This window comes from Bufo gargarizans, chromosome 7 (assembly GCF_014858855.1).
Source record: "Bufo gargarizans isolate SCDJY-AF-19 chromosome 7, ASM1485885v1, whole genome shotgun sequence".
NCBI lineage: Eukaryota > Metazoa > Chordata > Amphibia > Anura > Bufonidae > Bufo > Bufo gargarizans.
The window spans coordinates 154,237,368-154,259,876 of NC_058086.1; the positions used below are offsets into that span (position 1 = coordinate 154,237,368).

The 22,509-nt window shown below is 48.6% G+C and overlaps 1 protein-coding gene across 1 annotated transcript in view; it reads left to right on the forward strand.

The window, feature by feature from the left end:
* Window positions 1-335: 335 nt before the first annotated feature.
* Window positions 336-22,509, forward strand: part of SH3GLB1 (SH3 domain containing GRB2 like, endophilin B1) — a 52,409-nt gene continuing 30,235 nt past the window's right edge. Inside the window, exons 1-3 of the mRNA XM_044300472.1 lie at window positions 336-507; window positions 11,390-11,531; window positions 21,529-21,657. Coding sequence (XP_044156407.1) covers window positions 445-507; window positions 11,390-11,531; window positions 21,529-21,657 — 334 coding nt within the window. The 5' untranslated portion in view covers window positions 336-444. The remainder of the gene's footprint in view (window positions 508-11,389; window positions 11,532-21,528; window positions 21,658-22,509) is intronic.

A 22,509-nucleotide genomic window follows, 5' to 3' on the forward strand; every position in this document is an offset into this window, starting at 1 on the left:
GAAAAAGGCAGGGCATGGATGTATGTTATACGTATGTCTGTCCTGTACTAATAAAGTCCTCAATCCCAGACAACCCCTTTAAATGTATGAACAGTAACATGAGAATACCCAGCTGTCAGTAATAAATACGTAAGTAAATGTTTATGAGGGCAGGAAATCCACTCTGTAAAAAGACTGAACACAGCCCTACAACCGTGCAGAAAACAGGCAGGTAAAATCTACTAAAAATAAAATAAAGTGCCCTGGGCCGCGCCTGCGCAGTTACACGGCGTACGTCACTCGTGCCATTACGTGCTGTCCTCTCTATGGTATGGAGGTGCACGCAGTCACTTCCGGTCACATGCTGTGTGAGGGCAGCAGGAGCCGCCCAGAGTGTGACAGAGCCCCCGAGCTCCAGGTGGAGCTTCCTCCCTTATCTCCTCAGCCCGTGTGACCAGCATCAACATGGAGTTCAACGTGAAGAAGTTCGCGGCCGATGCCGGCACCTTCCTGAGCCGCGCCGTGCAGGTACGGGAGCGGGCGGCCTCCGCCTACTGTGCCCCGGTACACTGGGTGCACATATAGCTGTGGGCATCGACTGATGCTGCCCAGATTTATCTGCTGTGTCTCCAGTACAGGGCGTTCAGTCATAAGGGTACGGTCTGTGCCCCCCTGATGTATGGGCATGGCAGCAGTGACACTTGGTGACAGCCTGCACTGCCAGTAGTAGGACCCCCACCCAGCTGGTGGATAAGGGACACCTCTAACAGCCGGAATACCCCTTTAACCTGTTACTGTAGACACTGGGGATCCGCTCATCCGTACCAGTGGATCGACAAGTTTAGGGTCTGCGACTCCGCGCCCACATGAATTTGTCCCTGTTTTTTTTTTATTTTGTTGTTTTTTTAAATCAAGAATAAGCGCAGCAGTTTTTGTGGTGTTGTTTCTAGTGGTTTTTGCATTCAGTGGCCCAGGTCTAATAATCCTAAAGATGGGACCTTTCATGGGCGCGAACATTGTAAGGCTAATTTCACCCTTGCGGCAGAGTGATCAGGCAATCTGCATGCAGGCGGACAGCATTTGTAGACTCATCCAGATGCGGATCCGTCTTACAAATACATTCGGAGAAACGGGGCGGACTCCTCCCTGGTGAACCGATAGTAGCAATTACCATACAGCGCGGGAAAAGGGAACGGGGCCTCATCGGGCGAACGGAGCGGCACCCAGGGATAATAGTTCATGTTCAGATAGTTATCTTACAATGTTCGGACCCGTGAAAGGTCCTCTTTAAGTTGGATTTACACGGGTCCGGCAGCAGCAGGTTGTCGGGACGGAAGCGTTCGTTCCTGTCAGCAGGCTGCTCGTTCAGTGGAGGTGAAGTGATGCATTTACAGGCAGCGATCACCTTCACAGTATGAGGAGGAGGGATCACGGTTGCTGTGCTCATCCTACATTGTTTCTGGGCAGCAGATCGCTGTTTAGATAGCATAATCTGCTGACCGGAAACTAGGATCTGTGGCGCCTTTACACGTAGGAACGTTTGTTCTCGATTATCTGCAGGTATAAATCCACATTTAGGCCGTCCAGACCCTCCCCAGATCTATCGCAGGCTCAGGCTGGGTGATGCGTCTGGTGCAGGGAGACACTTGTCTCTCACTCTGTACCTGCTATTGATTAGCTTACTGTCAGATGGAAAAGCAACACACTAATAACAAGTGGTGCTCGCCTCCCAGGACTGTGGTCCTCTGCTTCCTGGTCCCGCACAGGGGATTGGTGCAGCCTGATCAGAAAGTGGAGAGCAGAGAGACCAGGCGGCGTCAGAACAGGATTTACGAGGGATCCATGAAGTGAGGGCTTTGTTTCCCACAGCAATTTGAGGGGTGAGACAAGGGGGTTAAAGGAACTCTCCAGTCAAAGTAAGAATAAACTAAACAATCCCAGTTAGGCCTCATGCACACGACCCTTTCCGTTTAGTTGCCTGCAAATCACTGATCCGTAAAACAAAGATCTTAGCCGAGTGCGTGCCACAGTTTTTCTTTTCCAAACTCCTGTGGAAATGTCTTATCCTTGTCCACAAAATGGAGAAGAATAGGACTAGGGATGAGCAAACTTCTGTTTTTAAGTTCGGCATAGAAGCTTCCGGATATCTAAGAATTCCAGTGTGGATTTCACTACCATGGACCATAACGGATTTCTTAGATAAGGCTACTTTCACACTTGCGGCAGAGGATTCCGCCAGGCAGTTCTGTCACCGGAACTGCCTGCCGGATCCTGCAAATTGTATGCAAACTGATGGCATTTGTCAGACGGATCAGGATCCTGATCCGTCTGACAAATGCATTGAAATTCCGGATCTGTCTCTCCGGTATCGGATCCGGCATAAATTTTTTCACATTTTTGCGGTTTGAGCATGCGCAGACCACAATTTGCGGCATTAATCCATTTCAATGGGAAAAAATGGATCTTGTATTCAGGCAAGTGTTCCGGAATTTTGGACGGAGAAAATACTGCAGCATGCGGTCCTGAAAAGGCAAAAAGACTGAACTGAAGACCTCCTGATGCATCCTGAACGGATTGCTCTCCATTCAGAATTCATGGGGATGAAACTGATCAGCTCTTTTTTGGTATTGAGTCCCTAGGACGGAACTCAGCGGCGGAAAAGAATAACGCTAGTGTGAAAGTATCCTAACCCGAACCTTGTACGCCGAACTTGAAAACAGAACGGAATGTGTTTTTTTTTTTGTTTTTGTTTTTGTTTTTTTGGTGGGGCTGCGGAACGGACATATGGATGCTGTCCACATCTTTTGCAGCCCGTTGAAATGATCCGATCCGGTGTGCATGAGGCCTAACGATATCAGTGACTGGAGGGTACATCTCCTCTAGCTGTGCCTCAGCTGCCATGACAGAGCACTACTCCCCTCATCAGGCTGTGGTCAGGGACTGCTCACTCCCCAGTCTCTGCGTGATGGGTATATCTGGCTGGACGACACTGAACCTGTCCTGGAAACCTTGCTGACGGTGTAAAGTGCTTGTAGTGTTAGGATGTCATAAGACACGTGCAGCTCCTAAACATGTAGATTTGTGTCGTATGATCAGGAGTCATGTGCTCCTAAGAGGTTAATGGAGAAGGACAAGCGCAGCCATTCAGTCCGCCTGATTTCATACATAATCTGGAATATTACAGATGTTCTGGCTTCTCTAGTCCTGAAAGCGTCTTATCATGTGTTTTATGCTGAAGCTTCAGGCTAACTTCCAGCATCTGCTACAGGTCCAAGCATAAATGTCACCTCGCGGAGAATTTACTGCTCCCCACCCCTGACGTCTGCTGATGTGATGACAGTCAGCCTGTAGCTGCAGTCGAGCGCCGATCACATCTCTGCTAAAGGTAATCCAGCAGAGGATCAGACTACCAGTTACTGTATCCAGCATAGCCGCACACTGCTGGACACCGCTCCGTCCACATTGACCATAAGGCAATCCGATGGGGGATGTGGCGGCTTTCCAACGTAAATGCAAGTTTTTGGCTAGACAAGTTCTACTGCTCGGCTGAAAGTAGGCATTTGTGCAGGAAAGCTGGCGGATCCCATTATAGTCAATGGCCATGCCAGATACGGTAAGTCCGGTGGTCTGTTCCTCTGCAGGACCAGATTACCTTGAGCAGAGATGTGAACCTACCTTCACAGCCGTGAGTTACCCATGTCTTACATAGTTAGGCCTCATGCACACGACCGTTTTTTTTTTTTTAAGGTCCGCAAAAACGGTGTCCGTAGGTCCGTGATCCATGACCGTTTTTTCGTCCGTGGGTCTTCCTTGATTTTTGGAGGATCAACGGACATGAAAAAAAAGCCAAACGGATCCGTCCTGAATTACAACGCAAGTCAATAGGGACAGATCCGTTTGATGTTGACACAATATGGTGCAATTGCAAACGGATCCGTCCCCCATTGACTTTCAATATAAAGTCAGGAGTCCCTTTTATACCATCGGATCGGAGTTTTCTCCAATCCGATGGTATATTTTAACTTGAAGCGTCCCCATCACCATGGGAACGCCTCTATGTTAGAATATACCATCGGATTTGAGTTACATTGTGAAACTCAGATCCGACAGTATATTCTAACACAGAGGCGTTCCCATGGTGATGGGGACGCTTCAGGTTAGAATATACTGAAAGAACAGTGTACATGACTGCCCCCCCCCCCCCCCCTGCAGTTAACTCATTGGTGGCCAGTGCGGCTGGCCCCCCCCTCCCCCCCTGCAGTTAACTCATTGGTGGCCAGTGCGGCCGGCCCCCCCTCCCTCCCTCCCCCTCCTAATTAAAATCTCCCCCCCCCTATCATTGGTGGCAGCGGAGAGTACCGATCGGAGTCCCAGTTTAATCGCTGGGGCTCCGATCGGTAACCATGGCAACCAGGACACTTATGCAGCCCCGGTTGCCATGGTTACTTAGCAATTTGTAGAAGCATTATATTTACCTGCGAGCTGCGATGTCTATGACCGTCCGGGAGGTCCTCCTACTGGTAAGTGACAGGTCTGTGCGGCGCATTGCTTAATGATCTGTCACTTACCAGTAGGAGGAGCTCCCGGCCGGTCACAGACATCGCAGGTAAGTATAATGCATCTACAAATTGCTAAGTAACCATGGCAACCGGGACTGCAGTAGCGTCCTGGTTGCCATGGTTACCGATCGGAGCCCCAGACTCTGAAAAAGCTTTTATGCAGACGGATCTGCGGATCCGTCTGTGTAAAAGTAGCCTACGGACGCGGATGCCAATCTTGTGTGCATCCGTGTTTTTTCACGGACCCATTGACTTGAATGGGTCCGTGAACCGTAGGACAGGTCAGGTCATATTTTTGGGACAGACAGGAAACACGGATGCGGCTGCAAAACTGCATTTTCCGCTTTTTCCACAGACCCATTAAAAGTCAATGGGTCAGCGAAAAAAAAATGGAAAACGGCACAACGGCCACGGATGCACACAACGGCCACGGATGCACACAACGGCCACGGATGCACACAACGGCCACGGATGCACACAACGGCCGTGTGCATGAGGCCTTATACTGTTGATAAGGTTGAGAAAAGACACAGAACATCAAGAGAAACCTTTAAACTTATCGTGTTGATCCAGAAGACGGAAAAAGTCTTTGAGGCAGAGGCCCATTGCCCCGTATCAGGGGAAAGATGCCTTCCTGACTCCAAATCCGGCAATCACAATCCCTAGTTCAGCGCCCCTTCTTTGGAAATTAAAGGGCATCTGTCAGCAGATCTGTACCCAAGACACTGGCTGACCTGTTACATGTGCGCTTGGCAGCTGAAGGCATCCGTGTTGGTCCCATGTTCATATGTGCCCACATTGCTGAGAAAATTATGTTTTCATGTATGCAAATGAGCCTCTAGGAGCAACGGGGGTGTTGTTGTTACACTTAGATGCTCAGCTCTCTCTCCACTCTGATTTGCAGGACCAGACAGGTGTGATCACGTTTTCACTGCCTGGCCCTGTTAATAAAGTGCGGAGAGAGCAGAGCCTCTGGGTGTAACAGCAGCACCCCCATTCAGTGCTCCAGACTAAAAACAATATCAAGGAGCCATTGGCTTCTAACCTTCAAAATTTAGGAGCCAAATGACATTTTTAGTCACCAAATTTCAAATACATATAATATCGCTGAGCATGGGGTTCTCTAAGCTGCAGCCTGCGCAGTTAAAGGGGTCGTGCACTCATTTCCATGACCTGTCAGACTAGCCAGATTTGCGTTGGTAATCCCCAGGTCCTGGCTCATTCGCTTCCCGGCCTCCACTGCTTGTCTGCTTTTTCGAGAATCTCATCCAAACAAAAACTTGACAGAGTAAGGGCTCATGCACACGAATGTATTTTCTTTCCGTGTCCATTCAGTTTTTTTTTTTTTTGTGGACCGTATGCGGAACCATTCACTTCAATGGGCCCAGGAAAAAACTGAAGTTACTCCATGTGCATTCGGTTTCCGTATTTCCGTTCCGCAAAAAAAAAAATAGAGCATGTCCTATTATTTTCCGCATTACGGACAAGGATAGTACTGTTCTATTAGGGGCCAGCTGTTCCGTTCCGCAAAATACGGAATGCACACGGATGTCAGCCGTATTTTTTTGCAGACCGCAAGATACATACGGTCGTGTGCATGAGCCCTAAAGCACATAATTTAGAGTTGGATGCTATGTTCTCCTCTCCAACATTTTAGCCACTAAGAGGCGCTGGGGTACTTACCCCTCTTACCCTCAGCGCCTCTTACCCTCACTAGGAGTACAGCACCAAGCTACACTGACACATTGTAACAAACACACAGCTCTGTCACCAAGATGGGTTTTCAGCCTCTGTACATGCGTTTATTCACTGTGTGTTACTAGATCCCTATTTTTAAACTCTCTGCTTGCAGTCAGCCTCTGGGACGCTGAAAACTATCTTAACCTTCTACTTAAGGGGTACTCAACTGGCAGACCGTGGTTGCCAACTGTCCGGACCCCTGCATGCACTCGGGTGCCAGCTCTGCTGGGGTTCCAGAGGCCAGAAGCAATGAGCGTTCCATTAATACAGATGGCAGCGCTCATTGCTGGAGCGCAGGGAGCTGGGTCCTGTCACTCCGCTCCGCTCCCCGCGCTCCTCCCCTCCTTTAGGCCAGCAGCTCTCTGAATGGTGAAGCAGGAAGACTTCTCCCTGCTCCCCCATTCAGCCTGCAGGCACAGATTACACTGCTGGTGTGTGGGCGGGGCCTGCAGTCTGAAAATCTGCATAAGCTCTGCCCGCACAGTGCTGCAGAGAGGACTGTGAGCTTCAGGAACGGGACAAGGTGAGTAGTTATTGTGTTTTGTTTTGTTTTTTAACACAGGGGGCACAATGGGCATTTCTACTCTGCAGGGGGCACAGTGGCCATTTCACATGTTAAGGGGCCACTGTGGCCCTTTGTGGGGAGGAACTAAGGAGGCATCGCAATGTGTCAGGGGCACTAAGGAGCATTATAATGTGTGGAGGCACCAAGGGATCACCCTGCGGTGAGGGTGCAATTAGGGGCATCATACTCTGTGGATCACTAAATACAGTGCTGCCCATAATTATTCATACCCCTGGCAAATTTTGACTTAGTTACTTTTATTCAACCAGCAAGTAATTTTGACGGGAAATGACATAGCTGTCTCCCAAAAGATAATAAGACGATGTACAAGAGGCATTATTGTAGGGAAAAAAAACATTTCTCAGCTTTTATTTACATTTGAGAAAAAAATACAAGATGTTCCACACTGTGGAAAATCTCAGAGGACGTGGTCGGAAGCCAAAAGTGACACCTGTGCTGGCCAGGAGGATAGTTAGAGAGGTGAAAAAGAATCCAAGGATCACCACCAAGGCCATCCTGGTGAATCTGGGCTCTGCTGGTGGCAATGTCTCAAGGCACCCAATCCAACAGACACTGCACACTGCTGGGTTCCAGTTCTCCAGATAAGGCACACAAAAGCTCGCTTGGCGTTTGCAAATGCTCATCTGGGCAAAGAAGATGACTTCTGGTCTTCTGTGTTATGGTCAGATGAAACAAAAATTGAATTGTTTGGTCAAAATGATGTTTCCTTCATTTGGCGTAAAAAAGGAGAAGCCTTCAACCCAAAGAACACCATCCCCACTGTCAAACATGGTGGTGGGAACCTAATGCTTTGGGGGTGTTTTTCAGCCAATGGACCAGGGAACCTAATCACAGTAAACGGCACCATGAAAAAAGAGCAATACATGAGGATTCTCAACGACAACATCCAGGCAGTCTGCAGAGAAACTTGGCCTTGGGCACCAGTGGACATTTCAGCATGACCCAAAACACACAGCAAAAGTGGTGAAGAAATGGTTAGCAGACAACAACATTAACGTTTCGGAGTGGCCCAGTCAGAGTCCAGACTTGAATCCAACTGAGAATCTGTGGAGGGAGCTAAAGATCAGGGTGATGGCAAGAAGACCCTCCAACCTGAAAGATTTGGAGCTCATTGCTAAAGATGAATGGGCAAAAATACCTGCGGAGACATGGAAAAAGCTGGTCTGCAATTATAGGAAGCGTTTGATTGCTGTAAAAGCCAGTAAAGGCTTTTCTATTGATTATTGAGAAGGGTATGAATAATTTTGGACTGGACACATTGGGCTCAAATGTAAATAAAAGCTGAGAAATGTTTTTTTTCCACAATAATGCCTCTTGTGCATCGTCTTATCTTTTGGGAGACACCTATGTCATTTCCCGCCAAAAAATTACTTGCTGGTTGAATAAAAGTAACGAAGTCAAAATTTCCCAGGGGTATGAATAATTATGGGCAGCACTGTATTTACAGTCTAAGGGGCATCATTATTGTTAGGGGGTACTGAAAGGACATTTTTACTGTTGGTCAGCAGAAAGGAGAATAGGTGGGCTTGGAGGTGTGGATTATTGTTAAAAAAATAATAATAATGCAGCGCTACACGCCAATGGTGTTGTCCCTCCTTATATATATTTTTGACTTGGATATGTGGACCTTTTACAATAAGTACTTGAGTACCCCTGTTCTACTTATTACAGCTGAGGTTCCGTTACAATGTATCAGTGTAGATAAAGCATGGCGTTTACCACTGGATTGTAGGTTTTGAATGTAAGCATGAGCGTCTGCATTCACCGACAGCAAGCAGACATCTTGAATTTGATGCAGTGTGGCAAGAGGAGTTTAAAAGGGAGTTCAGCTTTGAAAATAAAGGTTTGTCTGGACTGGTCAGCGTCAATATACACCGTGTAGGCCACTACAAGCACGTCCCTTCACAAGAACATGTCACTTTGTTTGCAAAGTTGTCACACAGCAAACACTCACCCAGTAATATAACATGGCCAGTTCCCTTCTCGGGATCTATGTGCACGTCAGCCGGGACAACACACAGGCGACGCTTCCGCCCACCACACTCGCAACCCAATCAGCGAGCAGAACACAGGAGGAGACTCGCAACCGTCCAATAGAAACGAGCGTTGTTCGTGTAGCAGCGAATACACATGAAGGGGCGGTTACCGAGTGAGCGATGGGTGGGAAAATTACTAGCCAATCAGGGTGAGGTGAAAGGCTCTACCCCAAACTTGTCAGACTACTGGAAGCGGGAGCACAGGATGCGGGAACCCAAGCCACGCCCACCCTCTAGGCCGGGTAGTGTGAGCGGACGTCTGCGGCGGATGGTCTAGGCGCAAATGGCGACAAGACTACAAAGTCTTGTCGCCATTTTGCAATTCTAAGTTGCATTGGCGACCATTTTGCTTGCATTCTGGAGCACTGCCCATTGCTTTTAGAGGCTCATTTGCATATATTAAAACTTAATTTTTCTCAGCAATGCGGGCACATATGAACATGGGACCAACACAGATGTCTTCAGCTGCCGAGCGCACATGTAACAGGTCAGCCAGTGTCATAGGTACAAATCTGCCGACAGCTGCCCTTTAAGTAACTTCCAGAAATTGTGAAACTACAATGCCAAGAATACTCTGTTCACTTATATGGGAGTTCTGAGAACAGACAAGCAAATGTGCATACTGGGAGTTGTAGTTTCACAACAGCTGGAGCTGTGGGGGTTTCTGTCCCCTGAACTAAAGAATTCCCATTTACATTATGATGAAGACTTCTTTCCTCTAGACGTAGAAGGTGCCTTCAGCAGATCAACCAAAGCATCATCCCTCCTCCCAGATATTGTTCCGGGGTCTTCCGCATGTCACTACCAGGGTTTTCACATTTTGCGGACCTGTATATATCACTGAAGTTCAGGATCGGTGAGCTATTGCTCCGCTCGTAGCCTGTGATCGTCTCCACTTCTACATCGTCGATGGTTTGCAGCAGACTTGTGTGTAAAGGTGGCAGAGCATATTACACGCTGGGGTCATGCTTTATATATTAATGGGGTTGTCCCATAGAAGACAATTATCCCAGTTTACATGATAGAAGGTGTCTGGTCACCAGGAGTTTGACAGTTGGGGCCCCCACCGGTCATGAGAACAGAGCTGCTGTGACCCCCTGTTTTAGTGGAGTTGCACTTGTCTGTGTTGCTCAGTTCAACTCTGAGACTGCTGGAGACAGAAATGTAGTGGGGTCCCAGGCACTTGAGCAGAATGACTGCCGAACGTGCGCAATTGATGCTTCCTTCAAACAGAGTAAAATAGGGCCCCTATTCTGCTGAATGGCATGGATCCCGGTAGTAGAGTGGATAAGAAATGTTTTTTTTGTTTTCCTTTAAGGTAGTTGTGTAAAGTTCTCTCTTGTTCTCATAGGTACAGTTTAGGGTACTTTCACACTAGCGTTAAAGTTTTCCGGTATTGAGTTCCGTCCTAGGGGCTCAATACCGGAAAAAACGCTTTAGTTTTATCCTAATGCATTCTGAATAGAGAGCAATCCGTTCAGTATGCTTTAGGATGTCTTCAGTTTAGTTCCTCTTACGGTATTTGGCCGGAGAAAACACTGTAGCATGCGGTATTTTCTCCGGCCAAAATTCAGGAATGCCGGATCCGGTTACCCGGTGTGCACATGCGCAGACTTTTTAAAAATGTGAAAAATAAATAAATACTGGATCCATTTTTCCGGATGACACCGGAGAGACAGTTCTGGTATTTCAATGCATTTGCCACCCGGATCCGGAAACAAATGCTAGCGTTTGCATAAGGATTTCCAGATCCTTGCCTGCCGGAATCCTGTAACTCAAGTGTGAAAGTACCCTTAGTTTTGGTATCTACAGACTTCATGACCCCTATATAAGTGAATGTATTATATGTAACCAGTTGTATCGATTACCCAATCGATACTTTTGTACCGGTATCGATTCGATACCGGGATTTGCCTTTTACCGATACTAGGCTGTGCTACTGCGCCATGTTCCCTCTGCAGCACAGGGGAGGAGGAAGCAGTCTCTCTTTCCCCCCCTGTGCCGCTGCCACCAATGAGAGGAGAGAGAGGCGGGGGAGGGGAGTGGCTGTGGCCACTGCGCCACCAATGAAAATAACTAACGTTTAATACAGGTACAGGAGGCGGATGAATCACATAGCCGGCACCCGACCTCTATGACAGGGAGCTGCGATCAGCGGCAGTTAACCCCTCAGGTGCCCTTGAAGTGAATGGGACTAAGCGCGATACCAAGTATAGCCGCTATAGTGTACAGCGCAGTGCTTGGTACTCACAAATTCCATCATTATACATTCAGCAGGACATAGGTGTCGTATGCTAAGTGCATATGTATTAAGAGTGTCATATGACCGTGGCCAACTTTACTCTATGAAACATAACCCGGCATCTGTTTTTTGGCCTGTACCGCATATCACAGGCACATGCTAGGAGGATGCCCTTTGTGAATCGCCTTTATAGCAGCTATCTCCGTTCTCTAGACACTTACTCTTCTTCACCTCTCTGCTCCTACAGTTTACAGAAGAGAAGCTTGGTCAGGCAGAAAAGACCGAGTTGGACGCCCACCTGGAGAACCTTCTTGCTAAAGCTGAAAGCACCAAAGTATGGACTGAGAAAATAATGAAGCAAACGGAAGTTTTATTACAGCCAAATCCAAGTAAGGCCTCCTCCAGTGCTCACATTGTGCAGTCTGAGTTACATTTCTTTGGAAAAGTATATTGCCCGAGACAAGGGTGAACAGTAACGCAGGAATCTGTCTTCTCTAGGAACGTTACCACTTCTTGTTAATTGGGCTGTGTCTGGTGTGCAGCTCAGGTCCAGTCACGTAAATGCCTTTAACTCTAGTCCATCCAGGGAATTGTTTTAGAGGATCCTCACATATGGTTTCCATGTATGGGTTGGTAGACGTCCATAGACCCTACATTTAATGCACACAGGTCCCACACAGAGGTCTGAGAGAGACATACAAGAACCACAGTTGCCGTGTGAAGAACCTCAAGCACTTATAATAGCTGTAGGCCAAACGCTCATTCGACTTATTCCACCACCAGCAGCCATACATGCCTGTATCTTCAATGGAGAGAGGGAAATTAGCTGCTTCCAGGAGCCTCTGGCAGTTCTGATCTTCCACCTGAACAAAGGATCCTTATTTTCCCTGACATCTGCCGCAGGGAATTGTTGGGATACCCCATACACATTAGGAGGTCGCCAAGCTCAAATCATACTAATCTAATGTATTTGGGGAACCTTTGCCCCCTCTGTCCATGCATTTGACAATGGAACAGAATTCTGGCTGCGTCACATTCTGATATTAAAGGGGTTGACATATGAAACATTTACCACCAATCCACTGGATTGCCGGGGGGTCTGGCTCTTGGGACCCTCAGAAATGACAAAACGGGGGTCCTCAAGTTCCCTGTGTGAATGGAGCAGTAGTGCACATGCAAGACCACCGCGCCATTCACTATATATGGGATTGGCTCGTTCCATGCTTTGCCATATCTGTCAGTTCCATAGAAATCAATGGAGCAGTACTGCTGAGGATTCTCAAATTTCTTGATCGCTGGACGTCCCAGTGGTTGGAGGCCCCCTTGATCATACAGTTTTGACCTATATTATGGATGTTTAATATTTAGCTTTTAAAGGAAATGTGTCGCCAAAAATGTTATCTGCATTTAGAAAGCATTAAGAAAATTGCTTTACGGCAGCCCCATGAGCCATAGACCCAATGGTCAGGAAGGGACCTCATTGACTTCTATGGGTGGGTTTTTTAGGCATGCTCTTTGACCTGTGCAAGGAAAGAATAGATGAGCTTTGACAATCGCCTATTGTGAATGATGGATCCTGACTTATCTATACACCGAGGTGATATCATTATAGGCAGGATTATAATGACAGATAAGTAGATAACTGCAGTAAAGTGATCTCTACAGACCAGCCTGTTAGGCAGTTCGAAAACAGACCTGGATAAGGACATGGAAAATTTAAAGTAGTAATTTAAACATGAAAAACATTAAACAATAGGTAATTTTCTAATGAGACATTCCCTTTAAGAGAAGGTCCCTTTAGAGCTAGAAGTGCAGGACGATGTGTATCTGATAGTTGCCTGGGTTTCTATTGACCACACAACTAACCAGTGTATACATTTCAGCTCCCAAGCAATGCTCATCCCTCATATATTTTCGGGCGGGTTAGACGACAGAATGTATTTTTAGATGCCTTAGATGTTGGAGTTGAAACTCATCACTATTTGATGAAGGCTCCAGATGATGTTGGTCTTTGCTCTGGATTAGCAGTTTATTGCACATGTCCTCCGGACAGATTCTTGGAAATCCCTTGTCCTTTTGGCGTGTATGTTATGATGGCTGACGGGTTGTAATTTATTGCTTCATTTTGCTGGTGACTTCCTCTGATGTTTTAGCCTTTTGTTTTTTATCCACCCCCCATCTCCTCTTTACACAGGGACGTGAAGGAATAGGCTGTGTGTTTATCTGATAATGGCAGTCTTCCTGTGACCAAATCCCCCTTTTCCTTCCTCTGTTTGACCAGCTAGACTCTACTGGGATTTTAATAGAATATCTTGGAAAGGCCGAAAATATTCCAATTGAGAAATAGTTTTCGAGCTCGTGTGCTGTGAGGCGTCAATAGGATTTTCCGTAAGGACATATGGCAATGTTCCTCTGGGTAATGGGTTAAAGGATAGCTTTACAGATTTTTAGGAATCATTGGGGTCATTTATTAAACTGGTGTAAAGTAGAACTGGCTTAGTTGCTCATAGCAACCAATCGGATTCCACCTTTCATTTTTGACAGCACCTTTGGTTAAAGGGACTCTGTCACCACTTTCTAACCCCCACTTTTTTAACTATCGTTTTATTCATGGTGCCCTTCTGATTACAGTTGTCATCTTATATGTTAGATCTGCGGTGCCGTTTAGGTAAAAAATCGATTTATATCACCTGTCAATCAGCTAGATAAGGTGCCCAGGGCGTTCCTCTCCTCTTGAATCTGCCGCCTGCCGCCGCCGCCGTTGGTGCCCAGCTCCTCCCCCGGTCTCGTCAGCGCTGCCTCAAACAACACAGATCCGCCTCCGGCTCTCCCTCAATGCCCCCTCCTTTTTTTCGGAAATCTCGCGTGTGCGCACAGGCCTGCGCCCGTGCGTACGCATCCTTTTCTCGCGCATGCGCATAACGCGAACTTAGAGCGATGATGCCGAAAGGATGCGTACGCACGGGCGAGATTTCCGAAAAAAAGGAGGGGGCATTGAGGGAGAGCCGGAGGCGGATCTGTGTTGTTTGAGGCAGCGCTGACGAGACCGGGGGAGGAGCTGGGCACCAACGGCGGCGGCGGCAGGCGGCAGATTCAAGAGGAGAGGAACGCCCTGGGCACCTTATCTAGCTGATTGACAGGTGATATAAATCGATTTTTTACCTAAACGGCACCGCAGATCTAACATATAAGATGACAACTGTAATCAGAAGGGCACCATGAATAAAACGATAGTTAAAAAAGTGGGGGTTAGAAAGTGGTGACAGAGTCCCTTTAATGAAAGGTGGAATCTGATTGGTTGTTTTGGGCAACTAAGCCAGTTCTACCAGTTTGATAAATGACCCCCTATCTTCCTAGTAGTCCTTCTATGATCCTAGAACTCCATGCACTATAGGACCGTGTTTACACACTATAGGCAAATCTTCTGTAGATTTTTCAGATAATATCTAGAAAAATTCCTAAGCGGAAGCTCTGCCTTCTGCCGCACACTGAACATTGGCCAGTGGATCAGTTCACAGATTATCCCCGTTGTAATTTAATGGCGCTAGTCCTGGAATTTTCCATGCGGAATACGTGTGAAGAATGAACATACCGAGCACTGCGCTTTCATTATTCTGCATGGATTTTCTCTGACATCCCATTCACATGTATTGCCAGCAGAATGTCAGTGGATTCTGTCAGAATTTATTCCCCCAAACTCACGCCTAAATCTTGTCTGAAGCTTTAGGGCAGTTTCAGACGAGCTCGCCCAGTGAGGGAGACACGCTTCATGTTGGAGTGTGATTTCTAGTAGGGGTGGGCGGTATAGGCGATATAGGCGATATGCGATATGAATTTGGGCCACGATATGGATTTTCGCCATATCGCCTATATCGCCGGACCGCGATATGATCGCGCGCACCATGTTCTGAGCCGGCCGGCACAGCGGAGGGAGGAGGAGGGAGGAGGGAGTCTCTCCCTCCCCACTGTGCGCGGCTGCCGCTGAACACCAATGAGGACAGAGTAGGAGGAGGAGGGGAGGGACTGTGGCCACTGCACTACCAATGAATGTGCCGGCCATATCCCTCAGGGTCCCCCTCCTCCACCCCATCATTGGTGGCAGTTTGCAGTTCCGATCGGAGCCCCAGCAGTGTAATGCTGGGGCTCCGATCGGTTACCATGGCAGCCAGGAGTCACGCTGCTGTAGTCCTAGCTGCCATGGTATGTTAGTGAGCAGAGAGCAGCGCATTATACCCACGTGCGCTGTGGCCGGCGGTCGCTCCTTCTTCTGTCTGCGGCGGATAGCTAATGCTTACAGCATTAGCAATGCGCCGCACAGACCTATGAGAAGAAGGAGCGACCGGCGGCCACAGCGCACGTGAGTATAATGCGCTGCTCTCTGCTCACTAACATACCATGGCAGCCTGGACTTCAGCAGCGTGACTCCTGGCTGCCATGGTAACCGATCGGTGCCCCAGCATTACACTGCTGGGGCTCCGATCGGAACTGCAAACTGCCACCAATGATGGGGGGGAGGAGGGGGACCCTGTGGCCACTGCCACCAATGATTAATACTGGGGAGGGGGGGTTTGCGTTACCAGAGGGGGCAGATCAGAGGCTGGGGAAGGGAGGCAGATCATAGGCTGGGGAAGGGGGGCAGATCAGAGGCTGGGGAAGGGGGGCAGATCAGAGGCTGGGGAAGGGGGGCAGATCAGAGGCTGGGGAAGGGGGGCAGATCAGAGGCTGGGGAAGGGGGGCAGATCAGAGGCTGGGGAAGGGGGGCAGATCAGAGGCTGGGGAAGGGGGGCAGATCAGAGGCTGGGGAAGGGGGGCAGATCAGAGGCTGGGGAAGGGGGGCAGATCAGAGGCTGGGGAAGGGGGGCAGATCAGAGGCTGGGGAAGGGGGGCAGATCAGAGGCTGGGGAAGGGGGGCAGATCAGAGGCTGGGGAAGGGGGGCAGATCAGAGGCTGGGGAAGGGGGGCAGATCAGAGGCTGGGGAAGGGGGGCAGATCAGAGGCTGGGGAAGGGGGGCAGATCAGAGGCTGGGGAAGGGGGGCAGATCAGAGGCTGGGGAAGGGGGGCAGATCAGAGGCTGGGGAAGGGGGGCAGATCAGAGGCTGGGGAAGGGGGGCAGATCAGAGGCTGGGGAAGGGGGGCAGATCAGAGGCTGGGGAAAAGATCAGAGGCTGGGGAAAGATCAGAGGCTGGGGAAGGGGGGCAGATCAGAGGCTGGGGAGAAGATCAGAGGCTGGGGGGCAGATCAGAGGCTGGGGGGCAGATCAGAGGCTGGGGGGCAGATCAGAGGCTGGGGGGCAGATCAGAGGCTGGGGGGCAGATCAGAGGCTGGGGGGCAGATCAGAGGCTGGGGGGCAGATCAGAGGCTGGGGGGCAGATCAGAGGCTGGGGGGCAGATCAGAGGCTGGGGGGCAGATCAGAGGCTGGGGGGCAGATCAGAGGCTGGGGGGCAGATCAGAGGCTGGGGGGCAGATCAGAGGCTGGGGGGCAGATCAGAGGCTGGGGGGCAGATCAGAGGCTGGGGGGCAGATCAGAGGCTGGGGGGCAGATCAGAGGCTGGGGGGCAGATCAGAGGCTGGGGGGCAGATCAGAGGCTGGGGGGCAGATCAGAGGCTGGGGAAGGGGGGCAGATCAGAGGCTGGGGAAGGGGGGCAGATCAGAGGCTGGGGAAGGGGGGCAGATCAGAGGCTGGGGAAGGGGGGCAGATCAGAGGCTGGGGAAGGGGGGCAGATCAGAGGCTGCCGCCATGGTCAGCTCCCTGCTGTTGTGTGCACTATGCACAGGGCAGCAGGGAGAGTGTAAAGTCCTATTCACCCTAATAGAGCTCTATTAGGGTGAATATGACAAGGGTTCTAGCCCTTAAGGAGGCCAATAGTTAATAAATAAAATTTAAACACCCCCCCCCCCCAATATAGAAAACAATATATCGCAATATATATCGCATATCGCACATGCTTAAAATTATATCGCAATATAGATTTTAGGCCATATCGCCCACCCCTAATTTCTAGAGATAAGGGACATTTTCAAAAATTTTACAAAAAAATTCACTTGGTGACAAATTACTTTGTTACAAAGCACATTTCTTTGTAAGTAGCAGGTGCAATAACCCGCAACGCCGATCGCGCCGTCCCCCTATCATTGAACCCCTCAGATGTCGCTTTCATCACTGATCGCGGCATCTGAGATCCTTATTAAAGCATTTTAGTGTTTTCAAATAAAAAAAATAATTAAATCGTACTTGCCTCATCCATTAGATCGGAAAGAGGCTGTCGCGGCTATCTTGCTTGAAGAGCCAGCGTAAAATCTCATGTGGCGCGTGATGACCATCACTTCGGCCAGCACGGTGACGTCATGCGTCACCGCACAAGATCTTTAAGCAAGATGGCTGTAGCGGCCTCATTACGCTCAAATGGATGGGGTAAGTATGATATTTTTTATTATTATATATATATATATGGGTTGTCCAGGTTCAGAGCTGAACCCGGACATACCCAGAATTTCACCCAGGCAGCCTCCCTGACAAGAGCATCGGAGCAGTTCATGCTCCGATGCTCTCCTTTGCCCTGTGCTGAATCAAGCAAGGCAAAAGCGTTTTGTGGAGTTCCGGTGACATACTGGCTGCAGGCGGAGGCTTCCGCCCAGCAGTGAGCCCGGTGGCATCAGGCTAGTGCAGCGCTAAAGCCCGCCTATCAGGGCCGGTGACATCCCTGAACACATTGCTGGGCGGAAGCCTCCACCCGGCAGTATGTTACAGTAAATAAAGAGCCCTTGCCCTGCGCGATCCTGCGCAGGGCATGGGAGAGCATCGGAGCATGAACTGCTCCGATGCTCGTCAGGGGGGCTGCCTGGGTGAAATTCTAGGTATGTCCGGTTCAGCTCTGAACCCGGACAACCCATTTAATATTTTTACTGCCATTTCAGGGAAAATGTATTAGTTATCATGAAGCACGAGGAAATTGGGCTTCGCAGCCAATAATATTTTTCCTGAAATTTGGATTGAAGTCCACTTTGTCAGCACCAGTGATTTCCCGTTATGGACATTGCTCCTTTCACTGGACCACATGGTATTATGATGATTTATAATGCTGTGTGTCTCTGCCCGACCTCTGCTGCAATGATTTGTACTCGCATAATGCTGTCATTACAATTCAGTAGATGCACGGTTGGACAGATCGGTATCCATAACAGGGGAGTGTGTTTTCCACACTGGACACGCTTATCTGAAATTACACTTAAAGTGAGTATTTCATCCTCAGGGAAAGTCATTGATATCTGATTGAAGGGCTTCCAACTGATGCTGCCTTGAATACGCCTTGGTGCTCTTGCGAGTGCTGCAGCCTCTTCAGTGTTCATCTGCAGACCATCTACATTGTAGAGCAGGTAATTACAGCTTCCACGTTTTCACTTGACTGGGGCTAAGCTGTGATTACCTTGCACTGCTGTTAATATATAGGTGGCATGCAGGTAAACATCGCTCAACTGCTGTGGCCCATTCAAACTGCTGATCGGAGTGGGTGCCAGAAGTGGAACCCCACATTGATATTGCTGGTCTATCCTGAGGTGAAGCCAGAGTACCCCTTTAATGTGTGAACATGACCGAAGCACATAAAAATATTTTAAAGGGGTTGTCCACTCCTATAAAATGTCCCCCACACTGAATATACTTACCTCGGTCCCTGCACCGCTGCTGCTCCTCCCCGTGCACGGATTAAAACAACCGGGGAGGGGGTGGGGTTTGAGGGCAGCCAATGGCAGGCGGGGATGAGCGTCCCTAGCGTCACCCGCGATGTTAGGGAGGCCCGTCACCGCCTGCCATTGGCTGCTACCCCCCGACACCGGGACCCAGGTAAGTATATTCATTGTGAGGGGCACGGCATATGGGGGTGCTTTTTATAGTATTGGATAACCCCTTTAAAGGGAACCTATCAGCTACAAAACAGCCCCCAAACTAGAGTAAGTGGTGTTTGGTGTAAAGGACGCTGAGTGCGATTATGTAATCTTTAACTTCATATTCGCTTGCGTTCCGACACTGTGAGATGACTCCTGAGCTCACGCACATAATGGAGAGGACTCGAGGAGGGGTTCTCACGATGCACAGCGTCAGAATGCAAGTAAGTATGAAGATAAAAATGATATAATCTGAGACGCTGTCGCACTCTAGTTTGGGGGGTGTTTTAGAGCTGACAGTTTCTCTTTAAAGGGGTTGTCCTACTAAGGCCACTTATCACCTAACCTGTGTCTGATCAGTGGGGATCCGCCCGCACCTTATTTCCCAATGCAGCTTATGTCTGTTGACATACCACTTATATCTAATATATCTAATAGAGGTTTATATTTCAAAACTAAGAAAGAACTCCGTATTTGCTGCCTCCCCGCCCAAATACAATTACGACAGAAAACTTTATGTAATTAAGCAAATTGCTTGATTGCTTTATGCAACGGCTTGAGACGGTCATGAGCAACAACCTTTATGCTGCTGACTGATCAGTCCTACAATGAGCAATCTCCATAATGGATATATTCTAGTGGATAGCTGTAAATTCTGTAATGTACAAGCAGAGGATTCACTGCAGGAATCATCATGAAGACTGAGACGAGAAGTATTTCTTTGTACTCGTCATCATCTTTGTAAAAAAAATGAATACACCAAAAAGGGGTTGTTGGAATCAAATGAAACTTTATATGTGTGAATGTAATGATGACACAGTTGGGTCACATTCTTACGACCACCTGTTAATATGCAGAGTAACCACCCTGTGCAGCACAAACATCAGGTAGATTGGCTGGGAGCAACCTGGTAACCCTGGTAGGTTGAGCGAACATGACGATCGAGGTGGTCCCACATGTGCTCAGTTGGATTCAAGTCTAGGCAATTAGGGGGCCAGGGTACTACATAAAAATCTTGTTCATGCTCTTACAACCAATGTCGACATTTCTAGCCATATGGCATTTCACATTGTCTCCCCCCGGGGAAGATGGGATCTTCCAGCAAGACAATCAGCATGTATAGGTGTACGTGATCTGCAGAGGTGCAGTGACCATCCATTTGCTTCGGAGCCCCATACGCAGTAGAGTTCACCCAACTGCTGTTTTAGACAACGTCAGGTAGCCTCTTGGTTCCTGCTGGCGGTGGGCTGCTCCACCGTAGTGTCAGTATCCCCCGTGCACCAGTTTCCACATCGCCTATTCACAATGGTGCCATTTGTCCACTCAAAATACACTTTCACCACAGCATCACGGGAACAGTTCACAAGCTGTGCAGTTTCAGACATATTGCCCTCCCATAAATGCTGGATTGGAGATAAATCTGGAGATCAGACGGCCAAGGAAGTGTTGTAATCTGTCGGAGACGTTCCTTGGAAACCCTTACTGTTTGTGGGTGAGCATTAACATGCTGAAACATGCTAGTTGGAAGCCATGCCATGAGAGGAACACATGTGGCCCCCGGATGTCCTGCACATATCGCTGAGCTGTTAGTGTCCCTCGTATCACTACTAGGGGTGACCGGCCGTCCTATGTGGTGGCTCCCCAGATCACACCAGCAGTTGGGGCAGTGTGCACCACAGCAAAGGTAGAGGCCTCCATACTGCAAACCGACCATTGTAGAATCCCAATAAGAACCTAGATTTGTTGCTAAAGACGATAAGGTTCCAGTATGTAGCTGTCCAGGATTCATGACAACACTGCAAACCAAGTGACAGTGCCAGGTTGTCAATGGCAGAACAAATAATAGGCACTATGACACCAAATTTTCTTCTGATAAGCACCTTAAAATACCCCTTGTAGAGACAGGGGTGTGTAATGAAGGTGCCACCTGTGTCTGGATGGTGGACAACCAAACTGTGGTGCTGCTCGTGCTTGTTGGTGGATCAAAGGTCCTCTCTATTGATGGTCTGTCTGGGCCATCCGAAGCCTATTCATTGTGTATGTATGCCTTCACATAACCATTGCTCCCAGGACCTCCTAGCTCCTCGGTCAGAACAGCCTAGATGGCTAGCATTTCATCAAAACGACCATCCTGCTTATCTCAGTCCAATGATGCTCCCCGTTCCCACATTCTGTCAAATGGGCAAAATATCTTCGAATCCATCGCAGAGGCATGTCTAGCAGTCAGCAATATCTTGCCAAGAGGTGCACTACTCAAAAGCAAATCTAGTTAATATGCCTACACAGGACTTCTGATCACTCCTACATTTAACTATACCTTTGCCTGCATTTGTAGAATGGCTATAGTTCCTGTCCAACCAGATATCGGATGAGAATCTAGTAATTGTATTTGTGCCTATGTATTTTTATAGTTCATTTATGTCTTTTTCCAGAAATTACATAATAAGCTTGTTGTTAGGCTTTTGTCTCATGACTCTTTTCTCATTCCTTTGGTTTCTTAGACACCAGGATAGAAGAGTTTGTCTATGAAAAACTTGAGAGAAAAGCACCAAGCCGCCTGAATAATCAGGAGCAGCTGTCCCAGTACATGATTGATGCAGGGAATGAATTTGGGCCAGGAACAGCATACGGTGAGTATCTGCGATGGTGGTGAGCGAAGGTTGCACAGCTGGAAGAATGAGCCGAGTCCCACACAACATATGTTAGCATTGTTGGGTGTGATTCGGTTTCATGAGCAAAATACAACATGATAAACTTGTCGTTTTGATCCTTTTTTGAGGACGATTGTTTATCTAGAACATTTACTTGTCCAGCAGGAGAAGTCCTCCCTCATCGCATGGTTTACATGTATCGTGAATCTAAAATCAAAATCGTGAGACATTCCACATAAAGGAAACTTCTCGTGATTAATCTAAGCTAGATTTGTGTGCTGGAGGAAAAGATTGTGGGTTTGGTCATGATATAGCTGTGCAGAGTAAAGCCATATCCTTCAGTTATCTGTTGGCTGAATGCTCCTTCAGCCAAGAGCTTTCTCTCTCGTCTCCCCACCTCCATACATATGCATGGTCGGCTCATCTGATCAAGAGGTCTGAATGTGGAGAGGGGAGAAAGCCACTGGAGGTGGCTTGTCTCCAAGAAAATAGGAGCGTTGGGCATGTTAAAATCCTGATTCTCCTCTTCCAGAATATCCGCCATCAGGGAAGGGTTAGGGTACTTTCACACTAGCGGCAGGACAGATCCGACAGGTTGTTCACCCTGTCTAATCCGTCCTGCCGCTATTTTGCTCTGCCGCTCCGTCCCCATTGACTATAATGGGGACGGGGGGGGGGGGCGGAGCTCCAGCGCAGCAAGGCAGTGCGCGGCGAAAGGCCGCCGGACTAAAAGTACTGCATGTCCAACTTTTTAGTCCGGCGGCCTCTCGCCATGCTGCGGCGGTCCGGCGAAATAGCGGCAGGACAGATCAGACAGGGTGAGCAGCCTGT